The 19555-nt window shown below is 36.9% G+C and overlaps 1 protein-coding gene across 1 annotated transcript in view; it reads right to left on the bottom strand.

The window, feature by feature from the left end:
- The window catches only part of EEA1 (early endosome antigen 1), a 150581-nt gene that overhangs the window by 80002 nt on the left and 51024 nt on the right, over positions 1-19555 (bottom strand). The window contains exons 4-8 of the mRNA XM_075551182.1: positions 10700-10754; positions 10544-10609; positions 8606-8645; positions 7647-7760; positions 85-206 (exon numbers count right to left, since the gene is read on the bottom strand). Of these exons, the coding sequence (XP_075407297.1) occupies positions 85-206; positions 7647-7760; positions 8606-8645; positions 10544-10609; positions 10700-10754 (397 nt within the window). The remainder of the gene's footprint in view (positions 1-84; positions 207-7646; positions 7761-8605; positions 8646-10543; positions 10610-10699; positions 10755-19555) is intronic.

Raw genomic sequence — 19555 nt, 5'->3', positions numbered from 1 at the left:
TTATATGTTAGGAACTTTCACTTCAGAATATCCATTGGCTTTATAAATTAGGAAATTATAACCCCAAAATGGTTTCCAAATTACCAGTTCAGTCTTCAGATCTTGAACTGTTGTAACCTCTCTGTTCAATTCTTCTGTCAGATGGGTCATTCTTTGTTTGTCAGCTTCTCGAAGGCTCCTTTCTTCATCATATTTTGACTTTATATCTAATGTAATACATCCAATAGTTATAAAGTTTTATAACATTTACTCCATGGAAGTAGTTTTAAATTTCTGACAATTACACTGCATAATTAAAAGATAGTGAGTCAAAAAGTATTGCTACTTGAGTTAAACTGCATACATGTTTGATTTTATTCCACAAAAAAAAAATGTACTTTAAAATATCTCTGCTATCAATGAATGGCTGTAGACAAATTCTCTCTGTAATAAACTTCCATTGCTCTCTGGAGAGTGCCTTCCAAAAAGGATGCAATCCAAACAATAGCTTCCAAGGGGATCAGCAAGACCAGTGAAATTCATGGCAGAGAGCTAAGAAGGGTACCACCAACTATTTTTGGGTGATTCCTAAGAGAGCACTTGGTATATTTTTCTCAAAGGACATGAATGGTTACAAGGGTTTACAAAGAAAAACTTATTTAAATAACTGAAAACAGTATGGTTGGGAAAAGGCCAAAAAGTTGTGCTGACTGGTTGGCTTTACACGCAATTGGGGAAATAACGCCCCTCCTTCACCTACCCCAGGTGACTAGGATATCTCTCCTTCAAACAGCTGGGAGAACTCCAGCCTACACCCCAAGGCCTTACAAGTGACTGAGGGTACTCCTGCCTACCATTGGTGGAACTCCACACTGCTGGGGGAATATCTACCCAAATCCACGATGATCTCTCCTACTAGGACAATTCTGCCTGCCCTCTACTGTACTCGATACCAAGGAGGGTACACCAACACGCCCTCCGCGAAACGCCACTTGCATAGGGAAACACCACATGTCACCCGAGATGTTCCAAGCACAGTGAGAGACACCACTGAGGCTTACTGAGATATCATCCAGTGAAAAGACACCCTCATGGGCCCAGAACCACCCAACCAGTTTCCATGAGAAGACTATCCAACTCACATTCCAAATAACATAATAGTTGCCGGCTAGGGAAAGAGTGAAACCACAAAAAGATATAGCAGTTGCCTAAACCCCCAGTTCAGCTACCCAGTGCTCTGCAACTCTGTAAGATTGTGCCAGGCTCCTCTAAAACAACATGTAAACAGGAACCAGCCTCAACGAAAAAGCAGGAGAAACAGAAGACAATGCCAGAAGAAGGCACAAACCTAACAATGTACATACAAAGAAGCAGATAGTGACCTGCCACAGAAAGAAATTTTCATAACACTGGAGTCATACAGGGTATGAGGGAAGCAATACAGAAAAAGGACGAAATGATAGAGAAGATAAAGGCAATGCACCAAACGTAAACACAAGACTTAAGGAACAAAATAACAAAATCCAGAAGCAAATTATCAGACTTTGCCAACAGACATGAGGGGCAGAGAATCGCAACAATGACCTAGAGGATAACCAAGCAGATCTCAACAAAGCCAAATAAGACAATCAGAGAAGCTGTAGAAAACCTGAGAGCCGTGTCTTATGCTATGAAGAGGAACAATATTAGGAGAATTGAACTACTGGAACAAGATACAACAAAGAAGTCAACAGCAAAAACAGAGAGGGACTTCTAAGAGGAAAACTTCCCAAGCTTAATAAATGAAATCAGGCAACCGTTCAGAAGGCTGAAATAACACCAGCCAGAGTACATCCAAAGAAGAAGTCACCAAGACACAACATAGTCAAATTATCCAACTATGAGAAGATCATAAGAGCAGCTAGGGAAAAACAAGTAGTCACTTATAAAGGTACCCAAATAAGAATATGTTCAGTCCTAACAGCAGAAAGGATGAAGAAGTAGAGGGTATGGAATAACATATTTCAAAAATTGAAGAGAAATAACTCAAATCCAAGAATATTATGCTTGGCCAAATTATCTAGTAAGATAGATGGAAAAGAGTCTTCCAGACAAGGACAACTTCAAAGAATAAATAAGAAGAAACCCTGCCCTACAAAAGATCCTTGCCAATCCAGTACAGGTAGAAGATCAATATTCACCAAGGGCAAATAAGAGACCATCACACAGAACAACTCCACTCATAGGGGGACAAAGAGAAAACAGCCCCCAGGATAGCATTGGCTCAATACGGAAAGAAGGCAAACATAAACCACACATACAACACAAGTGGGTAAGATAGGTAGGAAAACACCTAACACAAAAGGTCCAAGATGACATCACAAAGTCATGTAATAACACTGAATATCAATGGCCTAAACTCAGGCATTAACAGGCAGAGGCTAAAATACTTGCTCAGAAAACATAATCCATGGATCTTCTGCCTACAGGAGACACATCTCAAGCTTTCACACAAAAACAAATTGAGAATTAAAGGCTGGGAAAAATATATCAAGCAAATGGCAATGTAGAAAAAGCAGGGGTAGCAATCATAGTATCTGACAAAATGGATCTCAAGGTACAAGCCATAACAAGAGACAAGGAGGGGCAGTATACAATGCTCAAGGGAAAAGTAGACAACGAAGCAATGAGAATAACAAATATACATGTGCCCAATGAGAGACCCACAAAATACATAAATCAAACACTCCAATAGATGAAAGAAGAAATCAGACTCAGCCATGATAGTAGGTGACTTTAATATACAACTAATTGAAAAAGATCACAGGGGGAAAAAACTCAATAAGAAAGCTATAGATCTAACTAGCACAACTGGACAACTTGACCTAACAGATATTTTCAGAGCTTTCCACCTAAATGCAAAAACTTTACAACATTATTTTCAACTCCACATGGCAAATACTCTAAGATAGACCACATGCCAGGACACAAGTGGAACCTGAGCAAATTCAAGCACATAGAGATTATAAAAACGTCTCTCTCGGATCACAGTGCCATCAAGCTGGAAATTAACAGAAGGACGGTGAAGAAAACAAGGGTAAACAATTTGAGGATGAATGGTTCTCTATTGCAAAAGGAGTGGGTATTGGTCCAGACCAGAGATGAAATCAGAAAGTTTCTAGAATCCAATCAGAATGAAAACATGATGTACCAAAACCTTTGGGATATAGCCAAGGCATTTATCAGAGGAAGGCTGATAGCAATATATGCACACATGAAACAGGAAGAGAGACTTGTGGAAGATATGCTGGCACAAAACTTATAGAAATTAGATCAGCATCAGCAGAACAATCCTACTAATAACAAAAGGAAATAAATAGAATTCAGAGCTAAGATACAGAAGAGGGAAAACAAGAAAACTATGGAAACAATGCAGCTAAAAGTTGGTTCTTTGAAAGGACTAACAGAATTGATAGACCACTGGCAAACCTAACCTAAAAAAGGAAGAAACAAATTTCAATAGCAAGGATGAGGGATGAAACACAGGACATTACAAAGGACCCTAATGAAATCAAAAGGATAAGTACACAGTACTATGAAGGACTGTACTCTTAACAAATTCAACAACTTAGAAAACATGAACAAATACTTGGAAAAACAATCCCTCCCTAAATTTTGCCAGACGGACGTCAAAAACCTCAACAGATCCATAACAATGGAAGATATAGACAAGGTTATCAAGGGATTACCAACCAAAAAATCCCCCAGGCAAGATGGCTTCGCAGAATTCTACCAAGCATTCAGGAAAGAACTGACACCAATCCTACAAAAACTCTTCCAGAATATAGAAAATCACAGGAAACTCCCAAAGTTTCTGTGAACCTAGTATAACTCTGATACCTAAAATGGGCAAGAATCCCACAAGAATTGAGAACTATAGATCAATATCGCTAATCAACATGGATGCAAAAATCGTTAATAAAATACTGGCCGACTGAATACAAAAGCATATAAAAAATAGTTCACCACATCGATGTGGGATTCACACCATAGATGCAGGGATGGTTCAACATACGAAAGACCATTAGTATTATTCACCATATTGACAGGGAAAAATTAAAAGAACCATATGATAATATCAATAGATACGGAAAAAGCATTCAACAACATCCAACATCCATTCCTGTTTAAAACACTCAAGACGATAGGCATATAAGGAAAATTCCTCAATATTATACAAGCTATAGATGAAAAATCAACAGCCAACATGGTAAGCAATGGACAAAAGACAAAAACAATTCCACTTAAAAAAGAGGACAAGACAGGGAGGGATGCCCCTTGTACCCACTCCTATTTAACATCGTGCTAGAGGTCCTAGCTAAGAGCATAAGACAATGAAAAGACATCAAAGGCATTTTTCTGGGGAAGGAAGAGGCAAAACAATCATTATTAGCAGACAATATGATTTTATACATCGAAAATCCCCGAAACTCCTAAAGTAGACTGTAGGAGACGATTGAGGACTATGGCAGAGGGGCAGGATACAAGATCAAACAGAAATCTATCAGACTACTATACACATCAGCCAAGATCACAGAAGAGGCAATTTAAAAGGTAGTACCCTTTACAAGAGCCAAGCACAAATTAAAATATCTAGGGATCTACCTGACTACAAAAATAAAAGACTTTTACGAGAAAAATTACAGAACACTATTACAAGAGACCAAGTGTGACCTCAACAAATGGAAGAGTATCCCAATATAGCAAAGATATCAGTTCTCCCAAGGCACTATACATTTAATGCTATCCCATGACGAATACCATCATCCTCCTTCAAGGACTTGGAAAAGCAGATTACCAACTTCATATGAAGACAGACGCAGCCCAGGATTAGCAGAGAACTGCTCAGGAAGGACAAAGGGGGATGGCTTGCTCTACCTACTTGAGCACATATTATACAGCCACAGTGGTCAAAATAGTGTGATACTGGTATAACGACAGATATTTAGAACAATGGAAAAGAGCTCAAGCCCCAGAAATAAAAACATTAGCATAGAGGCAAATGATTTTTGATAAGGACCCAAAAATATCAAATGGGATGCGGATGCCCTCTTCACTAAGTGATGCTGGATGAAACTGATAGCTACCTGCAGAAAAAAGAAGCAAGACCCTTACCTCACTCCATGTACAAGAATAAACTCAAGGTGGATCACAGACCTTGAGGTAAAACCCCAAACTATTAGGGGCATTAATGAGGGAACTGGGACAAGCCTGAGAACCTTGGAATAGGGAATCCATAGGCTATCAGAAATAGGGAAAGATACAAATACAGAGGAGTCACAAATAGACAAGTGGGATATACTGCAGATAAATCAACTGTGAACATTGGAAGAATTCACCAAGAAAGTACTAAGAGAGCCCACAGACCGGGAAATCATCTTTAGCAATGACACATCATATAAAGGCCTTATTACTAAAATTTACAATACTTTGCAAGCTTACAATAAAAGAAAAACTAACTGCCCACTGAAGAGGTGGGCAAAGGACCTGAATAGAAGTTTCACAGGGGCAGAAATCTGAATGGCCAAAAACATATGAGAAAATGTTCCCGATCATTAGTCATAGAGAAATGCAAATTAAACAACTATGAGATACCGCCTCAACACCCTCAAATATAGCCTAATTCAAAAAGTCAGAAATAACAAGTGTTAGAGGGTTGTGGGGAAATAGGAACTCTCGTCCACTGCTGGTGGACCTGTAAGTATGTACAGCCACTATGGAAATCGATCTGGCAATATCTGAAACAGATGGAAATTGAGCTACCATATGACCCAGCAATCCCTCTACTGGGCATATATCCATAAGAGGCAAGAAACAAACCACAGCCAGACATCTGTGCTCCAATGTTCATCGCAGCACGCACAGTTCATAATCACAAGGAGTTGGAAACAACCCACATTTCCATCAACAGATGAATGGATCAGAAAACTGGGGTACACACATACAATGGAGTAATATGTGTCCCTAAAATGCAGAGATGAACACATGAAGCACAATGCCGCATGGGAAGAACTGGAGGAAATCATGCTACGTAAAGTTAGTCAAGCAGAAAAGGGGAAGTACAATATTCCACGGAAGTAAGCTTAAAAAAAATGGGGCATACAGGAAAAGCTATTATATACATACATCCCTGGGGTGAGGTCCAGCAATGATGGCAAGGGCCAACCCAATCCAGAGATACATACAGCAGACAACTAAATAAGAGGGGGAAAGAAAGAGGGAAAAGAAAAAAGACATGGGTAGGGGATGATCAGGGCATTACTCCACCCAAGGGGAGGTTATTGTTTATATTTCCACAGAAAAATGAGAGACTAGGCTTCAACCCGATGTGCCGAAACATGAATACAACACAGTGGCAAGTGTCATGGAGCCAATAGAGAGGTCCGTGGCAATCCCGGCTATGTTGACACCACCACCCCCTTCAGAAGAATGCACTTCAGAGGACAGCACTGGGACTACAGCTTGGGGAGAGGGGCAGGTCGGATTAGAGCACAGGGGAGAAATGCAAAGGGATGGAGAGGGAGGAGAGGATGTCCTGGCCCATTAAGTCCCGAGGGCAATGTTTTGAGAATGATGATGGCAACAAATGTACAAATGTGCTTGACACAATGAATGGATGTATGGATTATGATAAGAGTTGTATGAGCCCTATATAAAATGAATTTTAAAAATAAAAGTTGTGCTGAAGAATTATTTTCTATCACAACAATGTACCAGCTCTCTTCAAAGATAACAAGGGCTATCCTACAGGAATTTTGTTGAAACTCACCTCATCCACCCTACAGCCATGATTTTGCCCTTAAGACTTCTGTCTGTTCCCTAAACTCAAAAAAGCATTTACAAACATCATTATTTTAATTCAAGGATATTAAAACTCCCACTTTGATGTGGGGTACAGTGAAGAGTGCAAAATTCTTCAAGAGTTAGAGAGAGGGAAACAGTGTCTTCAGAATCATATCCATCATATGAAAAACATGTTAAAAAGCAAAAGCTTTCACATTTTGATATTTTTGTTTAATGGAGGTTTATATGATATTTCAGCAATACTTTTTGACTTACACTCATATATAACTCTAATTCAAATGTACATTCCTATAGTCATACAAACATAGCACTCCAAAATTCTACATCTGACTACAAGACAAACATAATGATCAAATCTGGTTCTGTCTATATAAATTCCACAATAATTTAGTACTTAGCACTGATTTTAATATATACTTAGTCAAATACAAAAGCATGTAAGTAAAAGAAAAGTATATAACTGATACTGTAACAAAGATTAAATCTCTAGTACTATGTTAATTATTTAATTAATTTTTAAATTGTCATTTATTATTGTGGTATGGTAATTGTCCAGCCTACCACAAAGAAAGTACACCATCTCTAAAATTTAGAAAGAATTCTTTCAAAGAAAACAATTCTTTCCAATGAAGAGACAGAGAGAAGAAAACTAAGTGAAAGCAATTTACACAGAAGCCATGATACCATTACATTCCATTAGCAAACACCACAATCTATAAACAACTGCCATATCACATAAACATACCATGTGTACCTCAAGGATATTTAACACAGAGAAAACGATAGGACTCATTATTTATTTTTTTAATTTTGATTCAATATACCTGCAATTTCAGTAGCAAGTTGGGCTGCTTTCTGCTCAAACAAGTCTTTCATTTGCTTAATATTAAAAATTTCCATTTGGGCTTCTTCTAGCTGTTGCTCCAGTGACTGTAGCTCTACAAAACAGTGCGGCAGGCATTCAAATACAATGTTATTTATATTAATTGAGTTCTAATTATTTATAGTCATTACAGTAGTTGTAACAACCAATATGAATGAGTCTTATATCTAGTTACCAAAAAAGTAAAGCATTTTCAATCTCAAAAATTGGGCATGACGGACTCATTTAAGGTTGGACTCATTTAAGGTACAAGTCACTGTTTACCAACACTTTAAACAAATTAAAGGACAACTTAAAATTTCCCATACTAACTTGTAAATATTTGTTTAAAGTTGTTTTGATTTCACATTTGAGATATTTTTCTATATCAACTGGCCAAAAAGGAATGCTTTCCAATTCTCTGAAAAAAATTAGTTTGAAAGTGTGATGAGATTACAAATAGCTTAAGAATGATTGAAACCTTGAAATAAAATAATCAATTCATAAAAGGAAAAAGATTTCAGAGTGAGATTAAATGTAATAAGTAACCTCAAAACATAATTTATAATCATTCATTAAGCATTCTTTCAGTAAAAGAGTGCACATGAAGCAAGTTCCCACATTCTATTTCTAGGCAAGAGGAGTATCACTCCTTAAAAATGATTTATTCGTACATTAAACAACCATATCAACTTTATTTCTAACTTCAAAATAGAATAAACTCAAGAACAGTAAAATTTTAGTTGACTGCTTAAATTATACAGTCTACAGGTAACTTTTAAAACATAATATGACCATTATTTTTACTCAATTGGAGCCATAAAAAATATAACCACATTAAAAAATAATTTAGAAGGCATCCAAAAAAAAGAAGAAATATATATATGTATATACACACACATATTTGTTTTAAATACTTACCTGCTGACGAATCAGCCACCAATCCATCTGGTTTGGACTCCTCAAAGGAAACAGATAAAAACAAATATATTAAAAGAAAGAGAATACTGCTATAATTGTCAATGTTATAAATCTCTGAAAGTCACAGTCCGTCAAGTAAGCAGTAAGAATTTAGTGAAAGTGAAAGTCAAGTCAGCTCGCATTCTTCCAGATCACTAAGGTACTCTACCTAGGTAGGCTGATGATGAACTAACTGCAATTTACTGGTTCTGAGACAAGATAAATAAAGTTACATAAAATTAATATGGGTGTTAGAATGATGACATTTAAAATCTATAAAACCAGTAATAAATATAGAATATAAATTATAAAAGAAATATAGGTTCTATTATCAGTACACAAAGATTCAATCTTACAATATTTGAAAATGCTCCTATGTCATCAAATAAGCACAAGAATGAATTTTGCAAGTGCACATTTTTGACTCAAGATTATAAGTCAACTTTAAAAGAAACAAAATTTTTTAACATACTTCATGCTTATAATTCCTCATGTATATGAGAAATAAAATAGTATACCCTTTTGGCATTATTCTCATTATTTAAATAATTATACATATTTGAAATCTGTTAATAAGGTATCTTACACCTGATTTTATTTTCTTATATAATTGAATTAAATATATTAATGGCTAAGAATCATCAATATTTAAAATACATGTTCCCCCAAAGGTAAATTTCCTACCAAAATAATTTATACATTGTACTGTGGAGAATTTACTTAATTAATTAAATGGGAAATAGTCACCTCAAATGTAGTAAACAATTTCCTCTCTGTTTTCAGGTAGAGAAAATAATACAGCCCATGTTTGATTAACTGTTAATGGCATCTAGGTAAAACATGAATAAATGAACTATCAGTACTTTAGATACTAAAAGGCTCTTTAATGTTAAACAGCATCTGCAATGAGAGAAGCTGAGTAGTAATAAAGTTGATATTTTGTTATCCATTTATTTGATTTTGTCTTTTCCAGTCAATGATAATTCTTGGCACGAAGGAAAAAGAAGGCTGTGTGAGAGCCACATGTGCTAAGACAATGTGCAAACAGATCACTAATTATTTTGCCAAAATACTAGAACTATTTTTTAAGTCTACCCACGTTATTCCTAAGAGTAAAAATGATACAATAGATGTGGCAAAGTCCATTATTCTTTCATTGTTTCTGAAATTTTAGTATAAAATTCAATATTATTTTAGCACAAAAATACAACTATAGTTAAGGCATTTATATAGAAAATATACTGATATACAAACAAATTTGCCAATAGCAAAAATAATAACATCATGCATCTATAAAAATCACATTTGATAAAAGTGATTTTGTTTTTCCCTGGTATCTTTATAATTTTAAAGTAGTTACATACTATATATGTTTAAATATAAATACATAGCTTTTATCTTACTGTTTAAAACCTATTATTGGCATGAAGGTTTTCTCCTGTATTAAGACAATCTCTACTAGCATAAATCATAAATAAACATAGTCCTTCCTCTACCAATAAACATTCTCGCTACTTCCAATTGGTTACAAACATACATCCTGTGAAGAGGCTCACTACTGTTTGAATCTGTAATGTTATACATGCAATGTCAGATAATTTTAAAGTAGCCTACTGTAAAAAAAAATCTTTAAGGTAACTAACTGGTTACCTTTAAAGGGTTTATTAATTCTTATATAGAAGAGAGCTTCAAAAAGTACAGAGAAAATGGAATTGAAAGATAATGCAATTTTACCACGAGCTTCTGAAGCATCTTATATTTCTGTGCAGTCATTAAAAATTACCCAGGACATATAGTATAGAGCTATTAAACACTGTGGAAAAATTAAAAGGGTGCTAATATCAAAGAAACCAGCTTAAATAAACTATGGACGTGTTTCAAGTATTTGAAAACAATTACTTGTTGCTGCAACTGTTGGAATTTTTCTAATTCTTTCTTTAATTCTTCTGAGTACCATTTTTCTTCCTAATAAAAGAAAATTTTAAAAGATTTTCAGTCATTTAATGTATTGTCTAATGCACTGAAAAGAAACAATTATAATTTTTTTAGTCTAACCTTAAGTGAAGCCTGTAGGTCTTGGACCTCTTGTCTGAGTAGTGTTATATCATCTCTAAACATATATGGAAGAAAAAGGCATTAATAGTTAATATCCTTTCATTAACAATTTGAACCATCATAGCAAGTTGTAAAGATGAGGACACAGTGGAGGGCTTGTCTGACAGCCTCTAAACTCACAAAGGGGAAGGAGAATGAAGATCAATAACTCACTGCTGATTCCTAAGAGGCAGAGGCCAAACAAACCTCTCTCTAGCCAACCTTTTCATCGCTATGTACACCAGCTGTCTATCCCTCACACAGCATTGTCTACTTCTCTGCCGAGTTCAATAATTCATTGCAATGGCCTTACCAAATTCACAAACAATACTCATGATTCACAAACAATACTCATGGGGGTTTATTGGGGGTTTATTAGGAACACTGATAACTTGCAGTCGCTGGATTCTCTTCTCACCCCCAAGTACATAAAGGGGAATAAGAATCCAAAGCCACATTAGCTCCAGGCTGATTCCCACAAGACAGAGGTTGGACATCCCCTCACCCTCCTACTTCCTTTATTCTGACCCCACTTGTCCCTCCCATGTCACTCTACTTCTCTGCTAGGTCAAATAATCCATTGCAATGGCCACAGAGAATTCACAAACAATAATCAAATTATTAGGGAAGTTAACAAATTAGTCAGAAGCAGAAAACATCAAGACTGTAGTACACTTGCCCATAGCATTGCTTCTAAGCCATACCAGCAGTCACATCTCTCTATGGTCTTCATCCTCTCATGCTGCCCCTGGCCTCTGCCCTGCTTGGTTAGACAAGTGTTAACAAGCTCCTTTAGCACTAATAAATGCCCAAAGGGTACCACGTTCTGTAAGCCAGCCTCCTGCTTGAAGACACTCAGCTTTACTCAATCCATGAGCCAAGAAACCAGCCACTCTTGTCTCGTGAGACTACCAGTCACACCCACCTCTCCACATAGGGATTTTAGACATGCACCATTCTAGTGGCTCTTCATTCTTGGGAGTGGTGAGATTCTCTGTTTCTCCTTCTAAAAAGATTCACTTTATACCAGTGGTTTCTCAAGCTTCCTAATGTCACGACCCTTTAATACAGTTCCTGGGGTTGTGGTGACCGCCCAACCACAAAATTATTTTCGTTGCTACTTCATAACTGTAATTTTGCCAATGTTATGTATCATAATGTAAATATCTGATATGCAGGGTGTATTTTCATTGTTACAAATTGAACATAACTAAACGTAATTAAAGCATGGCGATTACTCACACGCCCTCTGTGAAAGGGTCGGTCGACGCCCAACGGGGTCGCAACCCACAGGTTGAGAACCACTGCTTTATACCCAATAGGGTAGCTAAACTGACCAATCCCCTCATTAAAGTAAGTCATTTACAACTCATTTGGTAGGACTTACAAAGACTACGGAGAAAAGAGCCATACAAAGTAATTTCATTTTAGTGCGATTACCAATGTCTTTAGGTTGGCTGACAAATGCACAGGAGCACCTCATTCCATGAGTAAGCCATCTGCTGAGGCACTCAGCTCTCTCCATCAATGAGTTGGCACACACACTATAATAGCCTTGCTCTCGGGGCCAGGAAGCTGACCCTGCTATGGAGTGCCTATCTCCTGGTTCTGCTACTAGCATTTCTCTGCTACATCTTGCCATCTTGCACTAGTTTCAGTGTTACAGAGCTGCTTCTCCTGATCTACAAGGTGCTCAGCACAGAGACTCTAGGTCCAAAGAACACACTCCACTCTCATCTCTTCATGGTGATTTTCAAGTACCACCTTTCTCAACTCAAACTACAAAAACTCACTGCCACCAAGTCAGTTTTGACTCATAGCAGTGTAGGGATCCTGGTGGATTTCTGAGACTGTAAGAGGCTGGTGGCTTCAAACTGCTGACCTTATGGTTAGCAGCCCAACTCATAACCATTATGCCATCAGGGTTCCTAAGCCTAGTGAGATGCCAAAACTGACGCCTCATTAGAGTTCCATAAAACTTACTTGCATGGTCCTATCCCTAAAAGGGTGCCAGAGCATTATTTGTTTTATTAGCAAGCTGTCCAACAAGTTCCTTATACAGAGCTCCACAACTGTTACAAGACCATGGCTAGAAAGGGCATACAAAAGTTATTTGCTACATTGAATCAGTGATTACATATTAACATTCTAGTATATTCAAATATTACTTTACTAGTATATTCAAATATTGCTTTACTTTTACTAGTATATTCAAATATTGCTTTATTGCTTTAGATTTTATGTATGCATATTGTTGGTAGTTACCTTTAAATCAGCTCGACCCTATATACTATAGAATTAAACACTGCCCATTCCTGTGCCATCCCAAAATTGTTATGTTTCGATCACTGTTGCAGCCATAATGTCCATCCACTCCTTTAAGGATTCCACTTTTTTTGCTGTCTTACTTTCCAAACATGATTTCCTTTTCCAGGGACGGTTCTCTCCTGATAACATGCTCAAAGCACACAAGACATCGTTGCTTCTAAAGAGCATTCAGGTGGTATTTCCTCCAAGACAGATTTGTTTGTTGTTCTGGAAGTCTGTGGTACTTTCAATGTTATTCACAGATATACAAAGATATTCAGATACACACAGATTTTTCTGTGTATATCTTTTTATTCGCTGCCTAGGTAGCACATGAGTAAGAGGTGACTGAAAATACATAGGGTTGACCTTAGTCCTTGAAGAGACTTATTTGTTCTTTAACACTTTAAAGTGTTCTTTTTAGAGGTTTGCCCAATGCCATATGTCACTTAATTTCTTGACCACTGCTTCTATATGTGTTAATTGTGGAGCCACGTATAATATAATCCTTGAAAATTTCTATCCTCTCTCTTTTTTATCTTGATGTCTATTATTATAGTTCAAGATTTTTTTCTTTATATAGAGTTGTAATCTACACTAAAGGTTGTAGTCTTTGATCTTCACTAATAAGTACTTCAAGTACTTTTGGCATTAAACAAGCAAGGGCTGTGTCGGTGGCATATCTTAGGTTATTAATGAGACTTACCCAGATCCTGATGTCACCTCTGTCTTCATGTAGTCCAGTTTGTGGGATTATCTGCTCCATATACAGACTGAATAAACAATGTGAAAAGATACAACCTTGACATATACCTTTCTTGATTTTAACTATATATAGTATCCTTTTTCTGTCCAAATGCCTGCCTCTTGGTCCATGTATAAGTTCCACATTAGCATAATTATATGTTCTGGAATCCCTCATCTTTGCAATACTATATTTAGTTTGTTATTATCTACAAAGTTAAATACCTCTGCATATAGTCAATAAATGTAAGTAAACATCTGTCTGGCATTCTCTGCTTTCAGCCAAGATCCTTCTGACATGAGCAAAGATATCTTTCACTCCATGTCCTCTTCTGAATCAAGCTTGACTGCCTGGGAGTTCTGAATCATTGTACTGCTGCAACTATTTTTAATTAAGTTTAGCGAAATTGTGACATTAATTTTATTTAAATGCTATTGTTCAATAATTTACATATTCTTTGGGGTCACCTTTCTTTTGAATGGGCACAAATATGAATCTCTTCTAGTAGGCTGGCCAAGTAGCTGCCTTCCAAATTTCTTGGCATGAATTAATGAGTGTTTTCAGTACTGTAGTAGTTTGTTGAAACATTTCAATTCGTATTTCATCAGTTCCTGGATCTTCCCCCACCCGACCTTCCCGCGGTCCTAATAATGCCTTCAGTGAGGCTTGAACTTAGAACGGTTAAATACTGACTAATTCTAGTCCAATAACAGTTGTGTATCTCTTCCCTCTTCTTTTGCTGTTTCCTGTATCATTCAATATTTGCTGATAGAATGCTTCAATCGTAAAACTCAAGTCTTGACTTTTTTCTTCAGTTCTTCAGCTTGAACTATGCTAAGCATGTTTTCCCTTTTGGTTTTCTAACTCCAGACTTCTGAACATTTCATTATAATGCATTATATCTTCTTATTTACATTTATCTTCTTGAGCTGCTTTTTGATTTTTTCTGTTCAGCAGTTTCACTTTATCATTTCATCCATTAGTTTTAGCTACTCCAAGTTCAAAAGCAAATTTGATACCCTTTTGTTATCTACTCTGCTCTCTTCTTTCTTCCCTGTCTTCAATGGCAGTATGCTTTCTTCAAGAATGATGTTCTTGATCATCTCACAACTCCTCTTGTCTACAGTCATTAGTATTCAATGAATCAAATCTATTCTTGAGACAATGTCTAAATGCAGGTGGTATATATTCAAGATTGTATTTTGGCTCTCGTGGACCTGTTTTAATTTTCTTCAGTTTCAACCTGAAGTGATGATCTGCTCCTCAGTCAGTCCCTACCTTGTTCTGGCTGATGATGCCCATCTACTCCATCATCTCTTCCATCAGATGTAGTCAATTTGTTTCCTGTGTGTTCTACTGGCATGGTCTACATGTATAATCACCATTTCTATTGTTGAAAAATGGTATCTGGAATGAAAATGACAGTGCTGTTGTGCTGCCGAGTCAATTCTGACAGTGACTATGTACAACAGAACCAAACACTGCCCAGTCCTGCACCACCCTCTCAAGGGCTATGCCTGAGCTTATTGTTGTAGACACTGTATCAATTCACCACATTGAGGATCATCTTCTTTTTCCACTGTCCTTCCACTTTTCCATGCATGATGTCTTTTTTCCAGGGACTAGTCTCACCTGATAACATGTCCCAAGTACAAGAGATGAAGGCTTGCTATTCTTGCTTCTCTGGAGAATTCTTAGACAGATTTGTTGGGTCTTTTGGCAGTCCATGTTACTTTCAGTATTCTGAGACAACACCATAATTCAAATATATCGGTTCTTCTCTGCTCTTCCTTATTTATTGCCCAGCTTTCACCTGCACATAAACAATTGAAAATACCAAAGACTGGGCTAGGTGCACCTTCATCTTCAAAGTGGCATTCCTGTTCTTCAACACTCTTAAAGAGGTCTGTGCAACAGATTTATGCAATGCATTGGTTTAGGACTGCTGCTTCCCCAAGAGTATTGACTGTGGCTCCAAGGAAGACAAAATCCTTGACAATGGCCATCTTTACTCCATTTACATGATGTTATCTATAGGTCCAGTTGTGAGGAATTTGGGTTTCTTCACATAGTGTTGTAATCCAGACACAATGGATTATCTTATCTTTATCAGCAAATACTTCACATCCTCTTTACTTTCAACAAGCAAAATTGTGTCATCTGTACATCAAAGGTTGTTTATTTCCTAGTTCTATTCTAATGGCTGCCTCTTGATCCATGTGCCGGTTCCGCTTGAGGACAATAAAGTGTTTTGGAATCCCCATTTCTCTCAAAGATATTCATAGTTTGTTATGATCCACAGGTCAAATGCCTTGTTAATAAAACCCAAGTAAACACTTTTCTGATATTCTCTGCTTTGAGCCAAGCTCTGATAAATATCCCTTGTTCCATGTCCTCTTTCTGATGCAGCTTGAATTTCTGCTAGCTTCCTGTCAATGTACTGCTGCAACCACTGTTCAGTGATTTTCAGCAAAATTTTACTTACATGTGATACTGATATTGTTCAATAATTTCTGTATTAATTGGGGTCACTTTTCTTAGGAATGCACACAAATGTGGATCTCTTTCAGTTGGCCGGCCAGGTAGCTTTCTTCCAAATGTCTTGGCGTAAGTCAGCTTCCGATTGCATTGGAATAAAATCCAGACTCAAGAGTAAAGACTATAAACACTGTATAATCTAGTCCTTGCCTATTTCTTCCTCTCAACTACCGCCCTCATTCACTTAGCTATTGTAACATTGGCTTCTTTTGGTTCTTTGAACCTGACATGCTTTTTCTGTCTGAGAACCTTCTTCACATTCTGTTCCCCTCACCTAGAGTCTACGTGTCCATTTAACAAAGAAAGGTAAGCAGAAGGGTACTATAGGCCCTAACCCATGAGAAAGTGATCCCATGAGAAAGCACATTTGGAACTATGGGTCTGGATGTCATGGATGTATCTTCACATTAGATGGTGGGAAGTAGCTACAAAGGAAACGCCCTGTTCTGTGCTATGACTGTCATGGGTAGCCAAAAGAAAAACTAGAATGAGAACAGAGGTTAATTAAGAATCCTCAAACTAATTGATTCTAACCTAAAGAGAATAGGAACGCAGGGGTAATGATGGGGAAAAATCAACTCCATTCCTAACCAAGAAAAAAGAAAGTAGGGCAGATTGGTGGGAGAATTAAACTGTAGGATGGGGCAGGTTAGAGGGTAAAAGTACAGAATAACATTCATTATGGCTAACAACAGAAAAGGAGGGAAGCAGTTAACAGAAAAATATATAGGGTGAAGAAATTACTCCTCTACTTTTTGTAGTGAAACAGACGTAAATAACTCATTCACTACACAACAGTCATTGCCTTTGGGAGACTCTCAAGGTGTTCAGTCACATGCCGACAGAAAAGTGTAATAATCCTGATTAGTTCAATAACAGACAGAAAAAGAGGCATAATAAGGATTTCATGCTGGAGTAAACTTTGGGGTAAAGTCTTCGTTCCTCTGAATGCTAAAATGAAATTAGGTAAAGAACCCTACTACCTTTTATTAACTCTCAAAATTTATCTTTTGTGAAACTTAAATTAGTTTTCATTTCTCTACTTTGTGCCTGTGAATATATCTATCTCTCCCTCTCTCTCACATGAGTTTACAAAAAATGTGATTTATAAAAATGATGTATCACTGATAAGCTCTTTATACTGATAAGGAAATGTGTGTAGGTGCCTTAATTTTCCTTAATATTTATTATATATGCATATATTTATAGGTACATATAATACCTCTGTAAGATACATTAGAATATGATGAAAATATGAGTGGTAGAAAAAGGGTGTAAGGAGTCAATTTTCACCATGTCACTTTTCAGCCAAATATATTTTGAACTATGGGCATACTACATCTACATACTGTTAAAGAGTTTTACTGTAATCCTCAAAAAATATGTTGAAGTCCTAATCTCCAGTCCCTGTGAATGTGACCTTATTTGGAAGCAGGATCTTTTGCAGATGTAATTAAATTACTGTCAGGTCATGCTGTAGAATATGGTGAGTTTAAATCAATAGGACTAGTATCACTATAAAGAGAACAGTGCAGACACAAATATGACCACGAAGATGAAGGAAAAGACTGATGTGATGAGTCGACTAAAAGCTGAAAGAGGCAAAAAAAGAATTCCTCCCCAAAGCCATTAGTTGAGTTCACAGTACTATTGACACCTTCATTTAGGACTTCCCTACTCTACGGCTGAAAATAGAAATTGCTGTTGCTTTAACTCACTTGGTTTGAGGTATGGTTATGACAGCTAGAAAACTGATAAACATACATTTTGAAAATGTGGCTAAAAAAAACCCTACTAATGCACTACTCAAACTCCCTGCCATCGAGTCAGTGCTGACTCGTAATGACCCCCTGTCGATTTCCAAGATGGTAACTTTATTAGAATAGAAAACCCAGCCTTTCTCCTACACAGATCTACTAGTGTTTGTTTTTTTGCTGTCAACTAAGCAGATAGCCCAACACTTCAACACTATACCACCAGGGTTCTAAATATTCTCCTTTTGTTAGAAAGCCCACTGAAGTCATGAGTTTTTTATTTAAAAGACTTATCTTCACCATAGTAATATGTTATCCAATGGTGTAAGTCAATTCTAACTTGCAGCTACTCTGTAAGACAAAGTTAACACTGCCCCATGGGGTTTCCTAGGCTATAATCTTTACGGGAGCACATCGCCAGGTCCTTTCTCCAATGGGGCACGAGGGTTCAAACCACTACTAGATAGATCTGTTAGTAACTGGGCACTTCACCACTGTTCCACAAGGCCACAGAATGTGACTGTCAGAAACCAGAGAGGGACAGAATAATCAAAGGGATACAATAAAATGTATGAAAGAGTAGGCATATAAATAATTCCATAAGCAAAGAAAAACTACTTTTGCTACTATTTAGAGTAATAGCAATCAAATTTGCATTTAAGAACATGACTCTGGCAGCAGTTTCTGGCAGAGAATTAACTGCAGGAGTAAAAGATGGAAAGCAGAAAGCCAGCTATAAATACTGAAAAACATTTTTGAATAAGAGATGATGAAGCCCAAAATAAATTATATCAGTGAGGATGGAAAAGGATGGAAGATGGTAAGGATGGTAAGGAAGGCTTAACTAAACTTTGTGACAAACTGGATGGGAGGTAGAGAGAGAGAGAGAGAGAGAGAGAGAGAGAGAGAGAGAGAGAGAGAAAGGTGAGAACTGACAGACCCATGTTGCTGGGTTTAGTAAATTTTAGACAATGTTGCCATTCATTCATCAGACATAATGAATATCAACTCTTGTCTGGGTTTCCAGCCAACCATACAAGTTTAGGACTCAAAACGTCAACATTGAATCCTGCCAGTTTCTAGCCTGCTAGCCTCCCCTATATGCTTTCAAACTTACAGCCCCCACAATTTCATGTGCCAATTTTGTTTCTCTGGAAAATCTTCACTGACATAGATTTTGGTACTGAGACTGATTCTTGAGAGAGAGAGAATCTTAAGGATGATTTTTATTATTTTATTCTGGGATGTCTGAAATTTTAATCTGCTTAGATTAAAAAACACTAATCAATGTCAGGATTTTGTCTTAGATTTACAACTAATCTCATGGAAGTAACAGTCAAGAGTTAAAGGACAAGTAGAATTTGGTAAAACTGCTGCATTAGAATATTTGAAAGAATTTACTAAGGTGTGCCTGACCCAAGTTATGATATTTTCTCTTTCCTCATATGCGTGTGAAAGTTAGACACTGAATAA

Source organism: Tenrec ecaudatus, chromosome 6, assembly GCF_050624435.1.
Source record: "Tenrec ecaudatus isolate mTenEca1 chromosome 6, mTenEca1.hap1, whole genome shotgun sequence".
Taxonomy (NCBI): Eukaryota; Metazoa; Chordata; class Mammalia; order Afrosoricida; family Tenrecidae; genus Tenrec; species Tenrec ecaudatus.
This window is presented reverse-complemented; position numbering and strand designations above follow the sequence as displayed.